Below are 19,087 nucleotides of genomic sequence, written 5' to 3' on the forward strand. Positions count from 1 at the left end.
GTGAATGCGGAGGACTATGTCAGATTTGGCAGATTGCGACGATGAACAGTGTTTTTTTTTTAAATGTCAATAAAAGGGTTAACAAGGGTTTTGGAGGGTTTTTTAAATACATCTTTTTTTCAATGTGTTGTGTTTTTTATAATTGAATTTTCAGGGTAAGTAGTGAAAGGCATCTTGTAGACGGAATCCATTACTAAGCTGGGGCTTAGCATTAGCCCCAAAACAGCAAGCGCTAACCCCCAATTATTACCCCAGTACCACCCGCCACAGGGGTTCTGGGAAGAGCCGGTACCAACCGGCCCGGAGCGTCAAAAATGGCGCTCCTGGGCCTAGGCGGTAACAGGCTGGCGTTATTTTGGCTGGGCAGGGTCAGTAACAATGGTCCTCGCCCACCCTGGTAACATTAGGCAGTTGCTGCTTGGTTGGTATCTGGCTGATACTGAAAAAAATGAGGGACCCACACAATTTTTTTTTTTACTTTTATCTATAAAAAATAAAATAAAATAAAAAATAAAATAAAACGCATAGGGTTCCCCCTATTTTCAGTATCAGCCAGATACCAACCAAGATACCAACAGCCTGACGTTACCAGGGTGGGCGAGAACCATTGTTACTGGCCCTCCCAAGCCTAAATAACGCCAGCCTGTTACCGCCTAGGCCCAGGAGCGCCATTTATAACGCTGTGGGTCTGTTGGTACCGGCTCTTCCCAGCCCCCCTGTTGCGGTGGGTACAGGGGTAATAATTGGAGGTTAGCGCCAGCTGATTTTGGGGCTAACGCTAAGCCCTGGCATAGTAATGGATTCAGTCTATAAGACAGCTTCCACTACTAACCCTGAAAATTCAATTATAAAAAACATGGAAAAAAATAAAAATAAAAAAACATTCCCCCTCGTTAACCATTTTATTGAAATAAAAAATAATGCTGGTCATCTTTGCAGTCCACCGAATCTGACGTAGTCCTCCGCATTCACGTATCTGAAATGAGAAGAAAAGAAAAACAAGAAATATGGGTTAGTACATTTTTTTATGCTCTCCCCTGGGAAGAGCGCACATAATGCATCGTGTTCCTAAACAGGGAGACTCCAATTGTTGCTAAACTACAACTCCCATCATGGGGGGCTGTAGTTAAGCAACAGCTGGAGGCACACTGGTTGCAAAACACTGAAAATTTGTTACTTAACTAAATGTTTCCCAACCCGTGCGCCTCCAGCTGTTGTAAAACTACAACTCCCAGCATGTACGGTTTGTCAGTGCATGCTGGGAGTTATAGTTTTGCAACAGCTGGAGGCACACAGGTAGGGTAACACAGTTAGGAAACAGACAACGTTTCCCAACCAGTGTGCCTCCAGTTGTTGCAAAACTACAACTCCCAGCATGCCCAGGCAGCCGAAGGGCATGCTGAGAGTTGTAGTTTTGCCACAAATGGAGTAGAACAGTTTGGAGACCACTGTGTAGTGGTGTCCAAACTGTAGCCTTCCAGATGTTGCAAAACTACAACTCTCAGCATGCCCAGACTGCCATGGCATGAACTTTACCCCCCAGTCAGCTCATTCACTGTGACTGGTCCACAGGGATCAATCACAGTGGTCACTGACCAGGACCTGGAAACAGCAGGACTTCTGCCAGTTAACCCCTGAGATGCTGCGCATCGCCGGGTTAACTGAATGCCGTTTATAAACGACGGAATGCGCAAAGGACCTGCGCAATCCGTCACCAACGTCATTATGCAATGCGGATCGCAGCAGATCTCCAGAATGATCTGCTGAGATCCGCATTTAAATTAAAAAGCTAGTGGTACATGCAGCTAGATCGTGCTGCCACCGGCTCCTATATACACTGTCATAATTCATAATCCCCGCTGGGAGATGGGAGCTCTGATTGGTGGATAGCTTGGGGATTATGACAGTGTATATAGAAGCCGGTGGCAGCACGATGTAGATGTACTGCAGACTTTTACAGTTAATAAATGCGTATCGCAGCGGGTCTCTGGAGAATGACCCGGTGCGATCTGCACCTCAGCCCCTGGACAACAACTCCCATCATGGGCAGAGTCTGTCCATGATGGGAGTAGTAGTTCTAAATGTCCCGCAGCCAGGGGAGGTGCAAGTGCCATCCCTCAGCAGCACCGCGGTACTGCAACTACTCCCATCATGGGACAGACACTGTCCTATTATGGGAGTAGTAGTCTAAGGGCAGAGGGGCAGATCGCAGCAGATCATTCTCCAGAGACCTGCTGCGATCCGCATTTGTTAACTATACAAGCCGGCGGTACACGCGGCTACACTGCGCTGCATGCCAACTCCTATATACAGTTCTTATAATTCATAATCCCTGCCGGGAGATGGGAGCTCTAATTGATGAAAAGCTATTAACCAATCAGAGCTCCCTTCTCCCAATGAAGGGATTATGAATTATGACAGCTGTATATAGAAGCCGGTGGCCTGCTGCGATCTGCACCTCAGCCCCTGGACTACAACTCCCATCATGGGCAGAGTCTGTCCATGATGGGAGTAGCAGTCCTTATTGTGCCAAAATAGACACTTTGGTACGTGTCCTCCGAGGTGGTGTATATTTGCGCAAGAAAATGCCGTTTGCGCAGTTAGTAAATTGCCGTACTAACGCAGTTAGTAAATTGATTCTACAGTAGAAAATGCTCTATGGTAAACTTAACCGTAGAAAAGGTGATGAAGAGTTCTGTCAAAATTTGCACACAAAAAAAAATAAAGATGCAAAAAAACACTTGCGCATATTTTTGTGCCAAAAAATAGACACAAAACAGCTCTATATACAATGATAAATTCCCCCCTTTGTGTGTATTGGAACTAAACCAAAAAAGGGAGGGAAAAAAGCAAATGGGACCCAATGGGGGATATTTATGAAAGGATTTAGACTGGTGTTTCCTATCTAGATTTGTCACACAAAGTCTAAATATGTGCGACTTTTGCTTTAGAGGATTTTTAGAACATGATGTGCATTGGTGCTGAATTTATCAAAAGCGACTTTTCAGCAACAAGTCGCATCGTCTGAAAGTACGCCGAAATGTGAGACCATGCTGGAGCAGGTTTAAATACAGTCTAAAGCATAGATCCCGAAGTCTGTGCACAGAATTTATCAAGAGCTGTGCACCTTTTGATAAATTAGGCGCACAATAGACCAGCCTAACACTCTGTAGTTTGGTCTATATTGATGCGGGACATAGGCAGCTTTGATAAATATCCCCCAATGTCACACAAAACTCCAAAAATGGGTTGGACAAAATTATTGACACCCTTTTAAAATTTTGAAAAATTTGATTGTTTTAGACATGTGATGCTCACTTAAACTCACCTGGGCCAAGTAACAGGTGTGGGCAATATACAAATCACACCTGAAAGCACATAAAAAGGAGAGAAGTTCACTTAGTCTTTGCATTGTGTGTATGTGTTTGGCACACTAAGCATGGACAACAGAAAGAGGAGAAGAGAACTGTCTGAGGACTTGAGAACCAAATTTGTGGAAAAATATCAACAATCTCAAGGTTACAAGTCCATCTCCAGAGATCTAGATTTGCCTTTATCCACAGTGCACAACATTGTCAAGAAGTTTGCAACCCATGGCACTGTAGCTAATATCCCTGGGTGTGGGCTGAAGAGAAAAATTTATGAAAGGTGTCAAAGCAGGATAGTCCGGATGGTGGATAAGCAGCCCCAAACAAGTTCCAAAGATATTTAAGCTGTCCTGCAGGCTCAGGCGCATCAGTGTCAGCGCGAACTATTCGTCGACATTTAAATGAAATTAAACGCTATGGCAGGAGACCCAGGAGGACCCCACTGCTGACATAAGAAAGATAGACTATATTTTACCAAAATGAACTTGAGTAAGCCAAAATTCTCCTGGGAAAACCTCTTGTGGACAGATGAGACCAAGATAGAGCTTTTTGGTAAAGCACATCATTCTACTGTTTACAAAAACGGAATGAGGCCTAAAAAGAAAAGAACACAGTACCTACAGTGAAATATGGTGGAGGTTCAATGATGTTTTGGCATTGTTTTGCTGCCTCTGGCACTGGGTGCCTTGAATGTGTGCAAGGCATCATGAAATCTGAGGATTACCAATGGATTTTGGGTCGCACTGAACAGCCCAGTGTCAGAAAGCTGGGTTTCCGTCCGATATCTTGGGTCTTCCTGCAGGACAATGTCCCCAAACATACGTCAAAAAGCACCCAGAAATGGATGAAGCGCTGGAGAATTCTGAAGTGGCCAGCAATGAGTCCAGATCTAAATCCCATGGAACACCTGTGGCGAGATTCTAAAATTGCTGTTGGGAAAAGGCACGCTTCCAATAAGAGACCTGGAGCAGTTTGCAAAGGAAGAGTGGCCCAACATTCCGGCTGAGAGGTATAAGAAGCTCATTGATCGTTATAGGAAGCGAATGATTTCAGTTATTTTTTCCAAAGGGTGTGCAACCAAATATCAAGTTAAGAGTGCCAATAATTTTGTCCAGCCCATTTTTGGAGTTTGGTGTGACATTATGTCCAATTTGCTTTTTTTCCCCTCCTTTTTTGGTTTAGTAAGAATACACATAAAGGGAATAAACATGTGTACAGCAAAACCTGTGTTACTGCAATTCTTTTCTTTTAGAAATATTTCATGTTCTTGAAAAATTTAAGGGGTACCAACATTTAAGGCCATGACTGTGTATGTGTACAGATATATATATGTGTGTGTGTGTGTGTGTGTGTGTGTGTGTGTGTGTGTGTGTGTGTGCGCGCGCGCGCGTGAGAATTGCAGCAAGTGCCCATAGGGTGGGACCGATCTCCAAGAATGCCTAGCCTATGTACAGCACAAAAACTGACAAAAAATACAGAGCGAGGCAAGCGGGAGGTGGGGGTAGAAATCATGGATATCTGTGGAGATAAGCCACACCCTGTGGGCCTTGGACACTCAGCATATATGAAAACATGCTAACTGCTCGGCTAACAAACAGTGTGAGAATAAAAAAAAATAAAACAGACAGGAAAACCAAGATCCACAGGCAGAAATTATGCAGGAAAATAACTTTCATATTGGAACACAAACAAATTGAGTAAAGACTAAAATGACATTTTTGACTGCTACTTGTATTACATGTCTAAACCATGCACTGGCATAGCTGGATTTAGGATAATTTTATTAGAATAAACAATCAAAATGTCATTAACCCCTCAAGTAGGTAGGTAAGTTTGAGGCTGACTGAGCAGCACTGACAACTTATTTTAGTAGCCCAAAAGCCTTCATTAATGAAAAACCATAGTTAATTTACATTACAGTACATTACATGGCTCTCTGTTCACTTCGGCATGTGGAGATGGTGAGAAAGCCAAAACACAGCGGAGACCACTATCTTACGCAATTTGCTAAACTTTTACTGACACTAATGGGAATTGTGTACATGGCACATCAATGGGAGCAATGCTGTTTTCTCCTAACACAGAGTTACATAATCAGCATAGCTCACGGGGCCACGGCATTCACATAACTACCATTAACGTTAAATGGGAGTTATGCAAATTTCCTGCTTTCGGCTTCCCAACCAACTTTGCTCACAGCAAACAGGCTAGAGGTGGATAGAAAGCCATATTTAGGCTTTGTCAGCAAACTATTTAAAATTCTCATAGCAGAATATCATGGTTTACGGTTTTTGCTCTGAAAACAAAAAGCATACTTTAACTCTGCAGCACTAAGCATTTCTGTCTCAGATTTTTTAAATTTGCATTTGAATATTACATACATTGTAAGTAGCAAACAGAAGATACACAGGCATACACAAGGGATTTAGTTGCAGCAGATAAAGACACAGAGGTTTACCTGAGCTCCTCCTATAAGCTGCGCCCGCTGAAGTGGGGACAAGGCAGAAGGGAACGGGTGTCTCAAAAGCGTTGCTGGGTTACCCTGCAGAAAAAGAAAGTCTAAACTAGATTCTAGCCTAATGTTTATACACTGGGGAAAACACTAAGACAACAATTTTATATAGGCCAGGCATGTCAAACCTTTGTTTTAAAGTAATTAATGCATTTGTTGCAATTAAGAGTGAACATCATGATCATGTTAAAACATATTAGTGCTAGAAAGTGGTCCCCAAGATCAAGAAAAAGCAAATGTGTGCAACATATCTCAGAGGACCCAATAATGTTGAAAATACCTGCTGGGTGAAAGTATAGAAAAGATTTGGGAGAAATTACCGGATGGTTGTTGAAAGGGTTGGAGGCTGCTCGAATGTGAATGGGATTCGGGCATAAAACCTGAAATACACATTTATTAGTAAATTCATCACCTATGAGAATTCAGGCCATCTAAAATGCCCTTAAGACCAATATCTTTAGTACCTGCTGCTGACTGAATATGGGGCCAACATGTTTTGGGGGAGTCCCAATAGGCACGGCTCTGACAGGTGGACTGCCTATAACAGGAGAGGTGGATCTTCGAGGCAAAGCTCTCTCTGAGGCATCTCGTTCACCATTGTCTCGGTTTGAAGGAGGAATGGGAGCTAAGCCATACTCGTGTAGTATAGAGAGTGGGCTCATATCCTTAATTTAAAAAAAAAAAAAAAAAAAAAAAAAAAAAAAACAATTAGGAAATTAGGGTAAATATATACCTAATATAGCATTGAAGCATACCCTTAAAAGTTTGTTAATGATTTGTTCATCTTAAGTCTATCAAGTTCAACCTAGAACCCTACTTTGTTAATCCAAAGGAAGGCATAAAAAAAAAACAATATAGCAAAAACTCTTTCTAGACTCCATTATGGCAATCAGAATAATACCTGGATCAATGTTCTATTCCCATAAATCTAGTATCCATAACTTATAGTATATTTTTACAGAAAAACATCCAGGCCCTCTTTTAACTTGTTTATAAAGTCAGCCATCACAACATCACATGGCAGAGGCTTTCATAGTATCACTGCTCATCTGTGATGATAGTGAAAGCTTCTTTCCTCTAGATGTAGAGGATACCCCCTTGCCATGGTTAACAGCCTAAATATAAAAAGATCACTAGAAAGATCTCTGTACTGTCCATTCATATATTTGTACATTGTGATCAGATCGCCCCTAAGACGTCCTCTCTCGATAACCTGTCTTGGTACAGATCCATCTATACCATTAATCACCTTGGTGGCCCTTCTCTGCACCCTCTCAAGTTCAGCCATGTCCTTTTTATATAGAAGTTCCCAAAATTGGGCACAATATTCCATTGGCATTGGCAATATTCCAGGCAAAACTATGTCCTTGTCACGAGCATCTATGCCTTTCTTGATACATCCTATAATTTTATTAGCCTTGGTTTCCACTGCTTTGCACTGGTCACTAAAGTTGAGCTTACTGTCCACCAATACCCCCCAAAGTCCTAACGATTATTTAGGAATTCTGTTGACTTTTTGTTCGCAAAAAGTGGTTGCAGGAATGCACAGAGTGGGGTCATTTACCAATACTGTCACATTTATCATTGGTGGTGTTCCAGACAAATTTTCAGCCAAATGTATTTTTTCGGTAAATCTGTCTCATTATGTCCTGCGTCAAACTAGGCATTTTTACTCCAATTCTCCTAGTGTTTTGTGCACCATAAACACCTTACAATTTTGGGCCACATACCCAATATTAAGTGTGTCAAACTAGAACTCATGAGTGGAAAAAAAATAATAGGATTGACTGTATCAATCATAATGAGCACAATAATTAGTTACCAAAGTGCAGTTACCAAAGTTTATGCACAATATTTCTTCCTACCTCTGTCAGTAAGGGTCCTCTTATAGGCCGTAGATCTGAGGAGGAATCCCATATACTCGAGTTTATACCAGATGATAGCTGGAAAATATCAATGGAAATTTTAAGTATTTCATAAACAACCGGCAAAAGCAAGACTCTCCATTGAGAAGGCAAAGATATTTTATATAATCTCTGCCTTCCAGTTTGCTGTTAAAATAGTACTTAATCAGTGCTGGGTACACAGCAGGCAGCCCATAAATTACCTTATAGGGCTAAAACAAACCACAGCTTCAGTGTGACTGCTCGTAGCGGCATATTGCCACTCCAAGCAGGCACATCTAAAGGCAGCATGAAGTGATCCTTCAGCGGCAGATTCGCAGCGTATAATATGCTGTGGTTCCGCCTACATGAACGTACCCTTAAATTGGAACATTTCTTTTTCCAGTTTTTCATAAGAGAAAGGGCTTTTATATATTAAAATTTTTTATTGGGAAGGGGTTAATTCACATTTATAATTTCTTCAAAATTTATTTTTTTCACTTTTAGTCCCCATAGGGTACTATTACATGAAATCTGTAGATTGCATACACAGATCAATGCAATGCCATAGCAGAGCAGTGATCAGTGTTATCGGCACTCCTTTATTAATGCCTGCCATGGCTGGCAGCAGTAAAGAAGCGACAATCGGCGCACGGAGCAGGGTAAGGGACATTCGGCCGTCCTCAAAGCTGAGAGGGACACCGCAATTTCACCGCGGTGATCTTGATCAGCATCCCTGAGCTAACCGGCAGTACATCTCAGGACTTTTAGACGCCGCAATCAACTTTGATCGCGGTGTCTAAAGGGTTGAAGAGGGTCCCAGCTATGATGTGCTATGATGACTGCATAGCTCGTGAGCTGAGAGTGCAGGCGGCTTACCGCACCTCCGTGATACCTGCCTGCGGGACTCCCGCCGTTGAGTATCGGATTAGGTATCGCAGACATTTGCACGAGTACAAGTACTCGTGCAAATGTCCAGTATTGGTCCCGATACCAGTATTGGGACATCCCTAATCTTGACTAAGACAATAAATGTGAAAGTTGACAAAAGCACAAGGCAGGACTAATTTGGCAAAAATTTAGGAGATTGCTTTATAGTTGAAAACAGGGCAGAATGACCAGCACCCAACAATTCCAGGAATCTTATTTTTCTGGAAAAAAAAATGCCCTAAATGGTCACACCTAATTGGCTATTTAGCCTTACGTTTTTAATAAGACTAAGGCTATGGTTTAGTGTAAGTACTTTTTGGAATGTATTAGGAGTAAAACAGCTATTTATGCCTTAAAATGTCAGTTTTTTTCATCTTGAATTACATTGAATTCAATGGGAAAAAACACTGGACAGTTGGCGTAAATCAATTTTTTTTAATACACAAAACAAAAAAATTTCATAACTCATTTGCACCTGTAAAACATTAGAAAACTGCAAGCAAATAAACACACATCAAAAAAACTCCTATTAGTCCTATAAAGCTATTAAATACCGTAGTCCGTGTCCCACGAGGCAGAGATGGTTCTTCTATCTCCTTCACGAGTTGACTAAGACTGTGTTCCAATTCTTCTTGTTGCTCTCCTAGTGGGTCATGAATGGGAGAAGTACTTCTGGCCAAAAGTTGAGAAGAGGGTATCTTCTCTTCCATCTCTGCCAGACGTTCATGTTCCTCCCGCCAGTCATCATCTGCAAAGCAAAAAGTAATCAGTTAAGCTCAAACGTTAAAGGGATATTCTCATTTAACAAAGTTCTCACTTATCCATATATGTGGATTGGTGGCGGTCCCAGAATGAAGAAAAAAAGTTGTGGCCTGAAATAATCGGTGTGCACTGCACATGATCTACTTAATCCTTGGTGGTTCAGGTATTGTAAGATTTAGAAATAGTGATATATTCGTAAATCAAAAGCTAGAGCAGTAACCAAAGCTTAGAAAGTATGCCACTTTGGTCACAACAAATGATTGGCTGAGCAGGCCATCACTACCAAGATGACAACATTTCAGATGGAGGGGGCCCAAACTCTCCATGAGGACAGCCAGGAGCCATTTTGGAGATCATGCAAGAGGGGGTGTAATTGGCGACAAACCACACAAAATGTGCAAAGTAATTTGTATATTTTCATGTTTGCATCGGTTTACTCCAGGTGCTCTAGTTTCCTCTTAGTGTATATGTTCACATGACAAAATTTCCTTGCAGAATTCCGCAGAAATTTATTGCCCATTCACTTGAATGGGATTCCACTGTCCAATTCACACGGCAAAATTTCGGCATTCTGCTAAAATAGAAGTATTTTCTTATCATTTTGAAAATTTGCAGAGGAATCCTATTGAAGTCAATAGGGACTTGAATTTCATCGGAAAGTGCGATTGTATTGTATAATCTCAGATCGTCTCGAATCCAGGCCACAGTGTATATGTGAACACACATGAATAATTAAAAATAAAAATCACATAGAATGTCCACTAGATATTTGGACCATCCTAATTGAGGTATACTTGTTCCCTAAAAAAACAAGGCGACAATCCCCATGTAATTTACCAACGCGTTTCCCCCACTCTTAACATAGAGGGGTTCATCAGGGATAGGGAATCGGGTACATCACTTGGGCCACAATCCCCCTGGTAGCACAAAATCAAAGTAGGCTAGACCAGATTTAACACATAGTATCAAAGCCACATGATATATAGTGTTCAGGTAATAATAACTCAAGGAGGGGCTGCACAGGGCATACAAAGATCACTTTGCATACTATAATAAGCATATAGAGCACAAGATGGATGATACTTAGCTCAATGCCCCATTAAAGGATGAAAAAAGCCCAGGTTTTTCAGCCCGATCAGCTGAAGTGCCCAGTCCTGCAGGCAATGATGTCCAGACTGCGGAGTGGAAACCCAGTTATGTCAAGAAGGATGCCAAAAGATAGATACAGCGATGTTGACACTCTGCACTTGGATATCTGTCTCTTTTTATAGCCCTTACCTGCTGTCCGTCCAGAGCCAATTCATCTCCTTCCGGGGAACTGCACGCTGTCCGGTGGGTGAACCGCAAACAGCGTTCCAGCCCATGCGTCTGTGCGTGATTATGGGCTTCCGGTTCAGCGGCCATCAATTCAGTAAATGCATGATTCACGGCGCTATGGCCAATGCGCCTGCGCACACCTACTGGAACGCAAACTGCGCTCCAATTAGTGCGATTGCGCAGGACACTACAGTATATCAATAGAGCACACTGTAGGAGGGAACTGCAATGATGTAAAAGGCGCAAGTATTTGCAGCAACATATAAAGATGCTAATCCATCGCCGTCTTCCATTACATACATGTTTATATATTTAGATCTAATACTCATGAGGTTATAGGAGTAGACATTTAATAGTATAGTGATCATGCATACTGAACGTCCCTTAAAGGTGGGATAGGTTGGTATATATTTAATACAGCAGTGGCTATTGATATATGAAATTGATATTACATATATGAATATAAATGGGGACCTGACATAGTGGCTTTAATTAGCTCATTATCCCAATTTTCATGGGCAATGAGTATGAGTCATATTTCTGGCATAACCTGCTTAACGAGAAGATACATAATAGCTGACAAGATAATGAGATAGTAAATGAACCTGAATTGATATGTTGAATGGATGTTGTGGATGGACACTGCGCATGTGCATAGCAAGTGGTTTGTCTCTAGAGTGTTCAATATCTCCCACATGTTCTAATATTCTATGCCTTACTTCCCTGATAGTTTTACCCACGTATGCTTTTGGGCAAGGGCACGTAGCTAAATATACAACGTGTGAGGTCTTGCAGTTAGCAAAGTCAAAATTTTTGAACTCTCGATTCAAAGTGTAACTAAAAAATGTTTTAGAAGTGTTGATGTACTTGCAAGCTTTACAGCTCCCACACTTGTATGTTCCCGTGATTTTTCTATCCAACCAAGCACCAATTTTGGTGCGCGGAACATAACTGTGCACCAAGTGATCCTTAAGAGTCTTCCCCCTCCTGTATGTTATAAGTTGTTTGGGGCCTATAAACTTGGAGACAATAGGGTCTATATGTAGGATCGGCCAAAAGTTATTGATTATCTGCCTAATCTCTTTGGCTGCCGTATCATAGGTGGCAATGTTTTGTTCTGGGGAGTGTCTCCCCTAGGTGATGGGACTAGCAATTGATTCCTATCGCTGTCCCTAGAGTGCTGAAATGCCTTTCTCAAAGTGTGATCTGGATAGCCCCTAGATAGGAATCGATCTCTCAGGTTCTTAGCTTCCTCTTTGAACGTATCCTTATTGGAACAGTTTCGTCTGATCCTAAGGTACTGGCCCTTAGGAATTCCAGTACGAAGTGACTGTGGATGGTGACTGTCCCACTTCAATAAAGTATTACCTGCCGTGGGTTTACAGTAAACCCTAGTCTCAAAGTTGCCATTAGCTCCTCGGAATATAGATAAGTCCATAAAACACAGAGTTTTTGTTCACCTCATAGGTGAACCCCTGACCTAATTGATTTTGATTCAGTCTGGCCACAAATTCCTCAAAGGACTCTCTGGTACCAGCCCATATGATGACAATATCATCTATGTACCTGGCCCAGTACAGGATCGAATCCTGATACTGGGCCAGGTCTGGATTCTGCAAATGCGGAAAAAACTGCAAAATGAATGCGTACACAGAATGCAGAAATTCCACCGTGTGAACATACCCTTAGACTCCAAATAAACTGATAGGTAGAATATTACAGTATTTAGATGCCCTGTTAGTGGTACAGCTGGTCCAATCGTCACCCTACAGTAAAATCACGGGGTGCTGATCAGTTGTTAATGTAGCCCAAAGCCTTTGTTGGGCAACTGCTGATACTAGTAGTTAATAAAAACCTGCCCACAATAAAAATTTTAATCCCTACCCTTTACCCATTTTCAAAAAAAAATAATTTAAAGGTACTTTGTATCATCACACGTGGAATGGTCCAATCTATTAACCCCTTAAGGACCAAGCCTATTTTGGCCTTAAAGGAAAACTGTAGTGGAATATAACTTATTCGCTGTACGCTGGGACAACCCCCCCCCCCCTCCCCGATCTCCTTTACAGGGCCGCGGAAGTCCACAGGAAGGGGGCGTTCCATCCCCGCATGACGCAGCAGCCGGCACGTCCCCTCCATCTATCCCATAGAGATACATGGAGGGGATGTGTCTGCCACGGCTTCCTGCTGGGGATAGCACAGCGCTTCCTGTGGACTGCCGCAGCCCCGTACAGGAGATCGCGATGAATCCCAGCGGTCAGATCCCCGCAATCTTTAACTTATCCCCTATCCTTAGGATGAGGAACTTGTGGAGGAGTGCATAATAGTGAAGAACCTGGAAGAAGATTTTTATGAAGAACACGTCTTGCAGATGCTTCTACAGAAACTGGCATCAACAGAAACTGAATGTTGTTGAAGTGACGCAGTCTGATTAGACAGAAACAGAAGTTTCACACCATTCTAGACGACATACAGGAGTTTGAGACCACAAGGGTGGGCCATATGGTGGAATGTCGATTCAATTCATGTGAAGAACCTGACTGCCTTTGCCATGCATTTCCGAGCTCCCATACAACTACCAGAGCATGAGTCTGTACAGGTGGTGGATGTGAAGCAGCAAGTAGGTCTCTTGCAGACAAACAACGTGAACGAGGAGCTAACAACCACAACAGAGATGATTATGGGACAATTTGAGTGTGACACCTTTGACACCCTCTCCGGATAAGTTGAGCATTGTTAAGAAGTCACTGAAGCTGAACCTGGAGGTCAAAGCACTGGAGACACAGTTTACTGATGGAGTTTATCAAGTCCTCCTTATGGGACTTCTGGAAAACTACAGGGTGGGCCATTTATATGAATACACCTTAATAAAATGGGAATGGTTGGTGATATTAACTTCCTGTTTGTGGCACATTAGTATATGTGAGGGGGGGAAACTTTTCAAGATGGGTGGTGACCATGGCGGCCATTTTGAAGTCGGCCATTTTGAATCCAACTTTAGTTTTTTCAATCGGAAGAGGGACATGTGACATCCATTTTGGTAATTTCACAAGAAAAACAACGATGTGCTTGGTTTTAATGTAACTTTATTCTTTCATGAGTTATTTACAAAGTTTCTGACCACTTATAAAATGTATCAGGTAAATTATTGGGGCTCAAGGTCTAGGATATGGGTACAAATATTTATTAATTGATTAGAAATGACAATACAGATGCGTGATATGCTACCTGTGGCTCACAGGGCCCTTGTGTGCCAACAGGAACAATAAATAGTAATAAAAATCTAATATAAAAACCACAATTATAAAATATTAATATTATCATTACTGAGACCAAATAAAATATATTAACTGTCAAAATATCATTATATGACAAAGTGCATTCAGTTGCTAGGGGAAACGGATGTCAATCAGTTCAAGATTAGTAGGAGTTTTCTCCTTTCAAATCCAATAGCAGAATACTTGTAAAAGTTCCTATAGTTCACAATGTCTCAAAGGAGGTGAATGTCTTAGCAGAAGTGATCATTACAAAGGAGATACTGTTGCAAGGAGTATAAACTAAGACATTCACCTCCTTTGAGACATTGTGAACTATAGGAACTTTTACAAGTATTCTGCTATTGGACTTGAAAGGAGAAAACTCCTACTAATCTTGAACTGATTGACATCCGTTTCCCCTAGCAACTGAATGCACTTTATTGTCATATATTGATATTTTGACAGTTATTATATTTTATTTGGTCTCAGTAATTATAATATTAATATTTTATAATTGTGGTTTTCATATTAGATTTTTATTACTATTTATTGTCCCTGTTGGCACACAAGGGCCCTGTAAGCCACATGTAGCATATTACGCATCTGTATTGTCATTTCTAATCAATTAATAAATATTTGTACCCATATCCTAGACCTTGAGCCCCAATAATTTACCTGATTTATTTATTTTTCGGACACCGTGGGTAAAGGTGTCAGATTGGGCAGCCCAGGTCATTTTGGTATCTAGACGGACAAGAGCCTCTCCAAATTCTTGAATTTTGAGCACTTATAAAATGTGTTCAATGTGATGCCCATTGTGTTGGATTGTCAATGCAACCCTCTTCTCCCACTCTTCACACACTGATAGCAACAGGAGAAATGCTAGCACAGGCTTCCAGTATCCGTAGTTTCAGGTGCTATCTCGTATCTTCACAGCATAGACAATTGCCTTCAGATGACCCCAAAGATAAAAGTCTAAGGGGGTCAGATCAGGAGACCTTGGGGCCATTCAACTGGCCCACGACGATCAATCCACTTTCCAGGAAACTGTTCATCTAGGAATGCTGGGACTTGACACCCATAATGTGGTGGTGCACCATCTTGCTGGAAAAACTCAGTGAACATGCAATTTCGCATATCCAGTGGCCTTGAGGTTTCCATTGATGAAGAATGGCCCCACTATCTTTGTACCCCATACCATCATTTTTTGTGTTCCAACAGTCTTTGAGGGATCTATCCAATGTGGGTTAGTGTCAGACCATAGGCGGTGGTTTTGTTTGTTAACTTCACCATTCACATAAAAGTTTGCCTCATCACTGAACAAAATCTTCTGCGTAAACTGAGGGTCCTGTTCCAATTTTTGTTTTGCCCATTCTGCAAATTCAGGGCACCGATCTGGATCATCCTCGTTGAGATGCTGCAATATCTGGAGTTTGTAAGGGTGCCATTTGTGAGTAGCCAACATCCGCCGAAGGGATGTTCGACTAATGCCACTCTCCAGTGACATGCGGCTCTTGCTACGCTGTGGGCTCTTGCTAAATGAAGCTAGGACAGCCACTGATGTTTCTTCATTAGTGACAGATTTCATGCGTCCACATTTTGGCAAATCCAAAACTGAACCAGTTTCACGAAACTTAGCAAGCAGTTTGGTAACTGTAGCATGGGAGATGGGTGGTCTCGTAGGGTGTCTTGCATTGAAATCTGCTGCAATGACCCGGTTACTGCGTTCACCAGACATCAACACAATTTCTATCCGCTCCTCACGTGTTAACCTCGATGACATGTCAATGGCTGTAAACAAAGAAATTTGTAAATAACTAATGAAAGAATACAGTTACGTTAAAACCAAGCACATCATTGTTTTTCTTGTGAACTTCCCAATAGGTTTGATGTGTCACATGACCCTCTTCCTATTGAAAAAACAAATGTTGGATAAAAAATGTCCGACTTCAAAATGGCCGCCATGGTCACCACCCATCTATCTTGAAAAGTTTCCCCCCCTCACATATACTAATGTGCCACAAACAGGAAGTTAATATCACCAACCATTCCCATTTTATTAAGGTGTATCCATATAAAAGGCCCACCCTGTACTTTGTCCTGCTTCACAAGTTCTTGACCCCAGAAGGCTTTATTCAGAAGGACCATAATGTCACTTTTGCCTTTAAACTGATGGAAGATGAAGGGTTGAAGAAACCAAAAGCCAGGCCGGAAGACACTGTAAACCTGGATTTAAAGTTCACAATTTAAGTGTTAGAGTTATGTTTACAAAGTACAAGAACATGGAATGAGATGGCCACCATAGAAATCCACCTACCTTTTGGGTGTTTTTTTTTTTGCTCATGAATATTGGACACATTTTCATCATGAATATTCCCTCCTGTTTCTGGATATCATTACTATAATCTATCACAAATTCAAAGCCCTGATCTTGAGAATTCCCCTTTTTTTTTATTTTTTTTTTTATTTGTCAAACTCCTTTTTACAGCTCAATCCAGTGTCTCAATTATACGAGTAAGATATTAAAGGCTACCACTAGACCACCAGGGAGCATTCAAAGATCCCTTTAGACGCCGCTGTCAGCTTTGACAGCGGCGATCTAAAGGGTTAATAGCCAGCCGCGGCGATCGCCGAAATCTGGCTATTAGCGGCGACCCCCGGTTACTGAAAACAGCTGGGGGCTGCAGAGTATGGAGCGGGCAGGAGCCCGGAGCCCGCTCCATACAGACTGCAGAGCACCGCATGCTGGATATTAGCGGCGGTGATTCATTAGCGGCCCCTGGCTGATTTCAGTAGTCGGAGCCCGCTCCGTACACCCAGAGTGCCGCCGCGTCAGATACGGCTGACAAAATGTGGAACTTGTATCTCCTGATGCCTGGAACATGCTGTTCCGGGCGTCAGGAGATACAAATTCCACATCACTAAAAGAATCGATTCAAAAATATTTTGAATCGATTCAGTATCGGCAAGTGAAAAATCACGATAATAGCGCAAATCGATTTTTACTTACATCCCTAATTACCATCACTGTTTTTTCTTGTATTTTGTATCAAGTGTTCATGTATTTATTAACTGGATTTTAACCTCTTCAGGACATAGGGCGTATGGATACGCCCTGCATCCCGAGTCCTTAAGGAACGAGGGCGTATCCATACGCCCGTGGGAATTCCGGCCCCCACCGCTAGCCGGTTGGGGACCGGAGCCGGATGCCTGCTGAAATCGTTCAGCAGGCATCCTGGCATATCGCCCAGGGGGGTCATTATGCCCCCCCATGTCGGCGATCGCCGCAGATCGCTGGACAATTCAGTCCAGCGATCTGCGGCGATTCCGGGTCAATCGGGTCTCCAGTGACCCGATGACCCGGAATTACTGGCTGTTCGGTGCCGTCTCTGACGGCCCCGAACAGCCAGAGCCTGCAGGGGTGAGGTGGCACTGGTGCCACCTCACGATCGCCCTGATTCGTCGGCCGGATTACCGGCCGACCAATCAGGGCGCCTGCTGCGGGTGTCACTCCCGCTCCGCCCCTCTTCCGGAGGACGTGAGCGGGTGCGGGACGTGCACCCCGGGTGCTGGGGACCCCGATCCCCGGCGCCCCTGTTGGGATCGGGGCCCCAGGAGCAGCTGTGGCGGCGGGACTGACCTGCAGCGTCTGGATCGTTGGAGGTGAGTGACAGCCTCCTGCTGTTGCTTAGCAACAGCTCCCAGCATGCAAAAAGGGCATGCTGGGAGCTGTAGTTATGCAACAGCAGGAGGCAGACCACCACAACTCCCAGCATTCCCTTATGGGCATGCTGGGACTTATGGTTTTGCAACAGCTGGAGGCACATTCTTTCTATGGAAAAGTGTACCTTCAGCTGTTGTATAACTACAACTCCCAGCTTGCACAAACAGCTAAAGTGCATGCTGGGAGTTGTAGTGGTGCATCTGCTGGTTGCATAACTACAACTCCCAGCATGCCCGTTGGCTGTCGGTGACTGCTGAGAGTTGTAGTTTTGCAACAGCTGAAGGCACACTGGTTGTGAAACTCAGAGTTTTTTTTTTACCTAACTCAGTGTTTCACGACCGGTGTGCCTCCAGCTGTTGCAAACTACAACTCTCAGCAGTCACCGTACACCATGCACCGTACATGCTGGGAGTTGTAGTTTTGCAACAGCTGGAGGCACACTGGTTGTGAAACACTGAGTTAGGTCACAAACTCAGTGATACATAACCAGTGTGCCTACAGTTGTTGCAAAACTACAACTCTCAGCAGTCACCGACAGCAAACGGGCATGCTGGGAGTTGTAGTTATGCAACAGCTGGATGTCCCCCCCAATGTGAACGTACAGGGTACACTCACATGGGCGGAGGATTACAGTAAGTATCTGGCTGCAAGTTTGAGCTGCCGCAAACTTTCTGCTGCAGCTCAAATTGCCAGCGAGAAACTACTGTGAACCACCGCCCGTGTGACTGTACCCTAAAAACACTACACTACACTACCACAAAAAATAAAATAAAAAGTAAAAAACACTACGTATACACATACCCCTACACAGCCCCCCTCCCCTCCCCAATAAAAATGAAAAAAGTCTGGTACGCCACTGTTTCCAGAACGGAGCCTCCAGCTGTTGCAAAACAACTCCCAGTATTGTCGGACAGCCGTTGACTGTCCAGGCATGCTGGGAGTTTTGCAACAGCTGGAGGCACCGTTTGGGAATCACTGGCGTAGAATACCCCTATGTCCACCCCTATGCAATCCCTAATTTAGGCCTCAAATGCGCATGGCGCTCTCACTTTGGAGCCCTGTCGTATTTTAAGGCAACAGTTTAGGGCCACATATGGGGTATCGCCGTACTCGGGAGAAATTGTGTTACAAATTTTGGGGGGTATTTTCTGCTTTTACCCTTTTTAAAAATGTAAAATTTTTGGGAAAACAAGCATTTTAGGTAAAAAAAATTTTTTTTTTTTACATATGCAAAAGTCGTGAAACACCTGTGGGGTATAAAGGTTCACTTAACCCCTTGTTACGTTCCCCGAGGGGTCTAGTTTCCAAAATGGTATGCCATGTGGTTTTTTTTT

General features: G+C 42.9%; 1 protein-coding gene across 4 annotated transcripts in view; it reads right to left on the bottom strand.

The window, feature by feature from the left end:
- PATL1 (PAT1 homolog 1, processing body mRNA decay factor) overlaps positions 1 to 19,087 on the bottom strand; it is a 169,100-nt gene that overhangs the window by 98,397 nt on the left and 51,616 nt on the right. For all 4 annotated transcript variants that reach the window (XM_056531171.1, XM_056531169.1, XM_056531170.1 and 1 more), the window contains exons 3-7: positions 9,248 to 9,441; positions 7,746 to 7,823; positions 6,345 to 6,545; positions 6,201 to 6,260; positions 5,827 to 5,910 (exon numbers count right to left, since the gene is read on the bottom strand). In XM_056531171.1, coding sequence (XP_056387146.1) covers positions 5,827 to 5,910; positions 6,201 to 6,260; positions 6,345 to 6,545; positions 7,746 to 7,823; positions 9,248 to 9,441 — 617 coding nt within the window. The remainder of the gene's footprint in view (positions 1 to 5,826; positions 5,911 to 6,200; positions 6,261 to 6,344; positions 6,546 to 7,745; positions 7,824 to 9,247; positions 9,442 to 19,087) is intronic.

The sequence above is a fragment of the Hyla sarda genome, chromosome 7 (assembly GCF_029499605.1).
Source record: "Hyla sarda isolate aHylSar1 chromosome 7, aHylSar1.hap1, whole genome shotgun sequence".
Lineage (NCBI taxonomy): Eukaryota > Metazoa > Chordata > Amphibia > Anura > Hylidae > Hyla > Hyla sarda.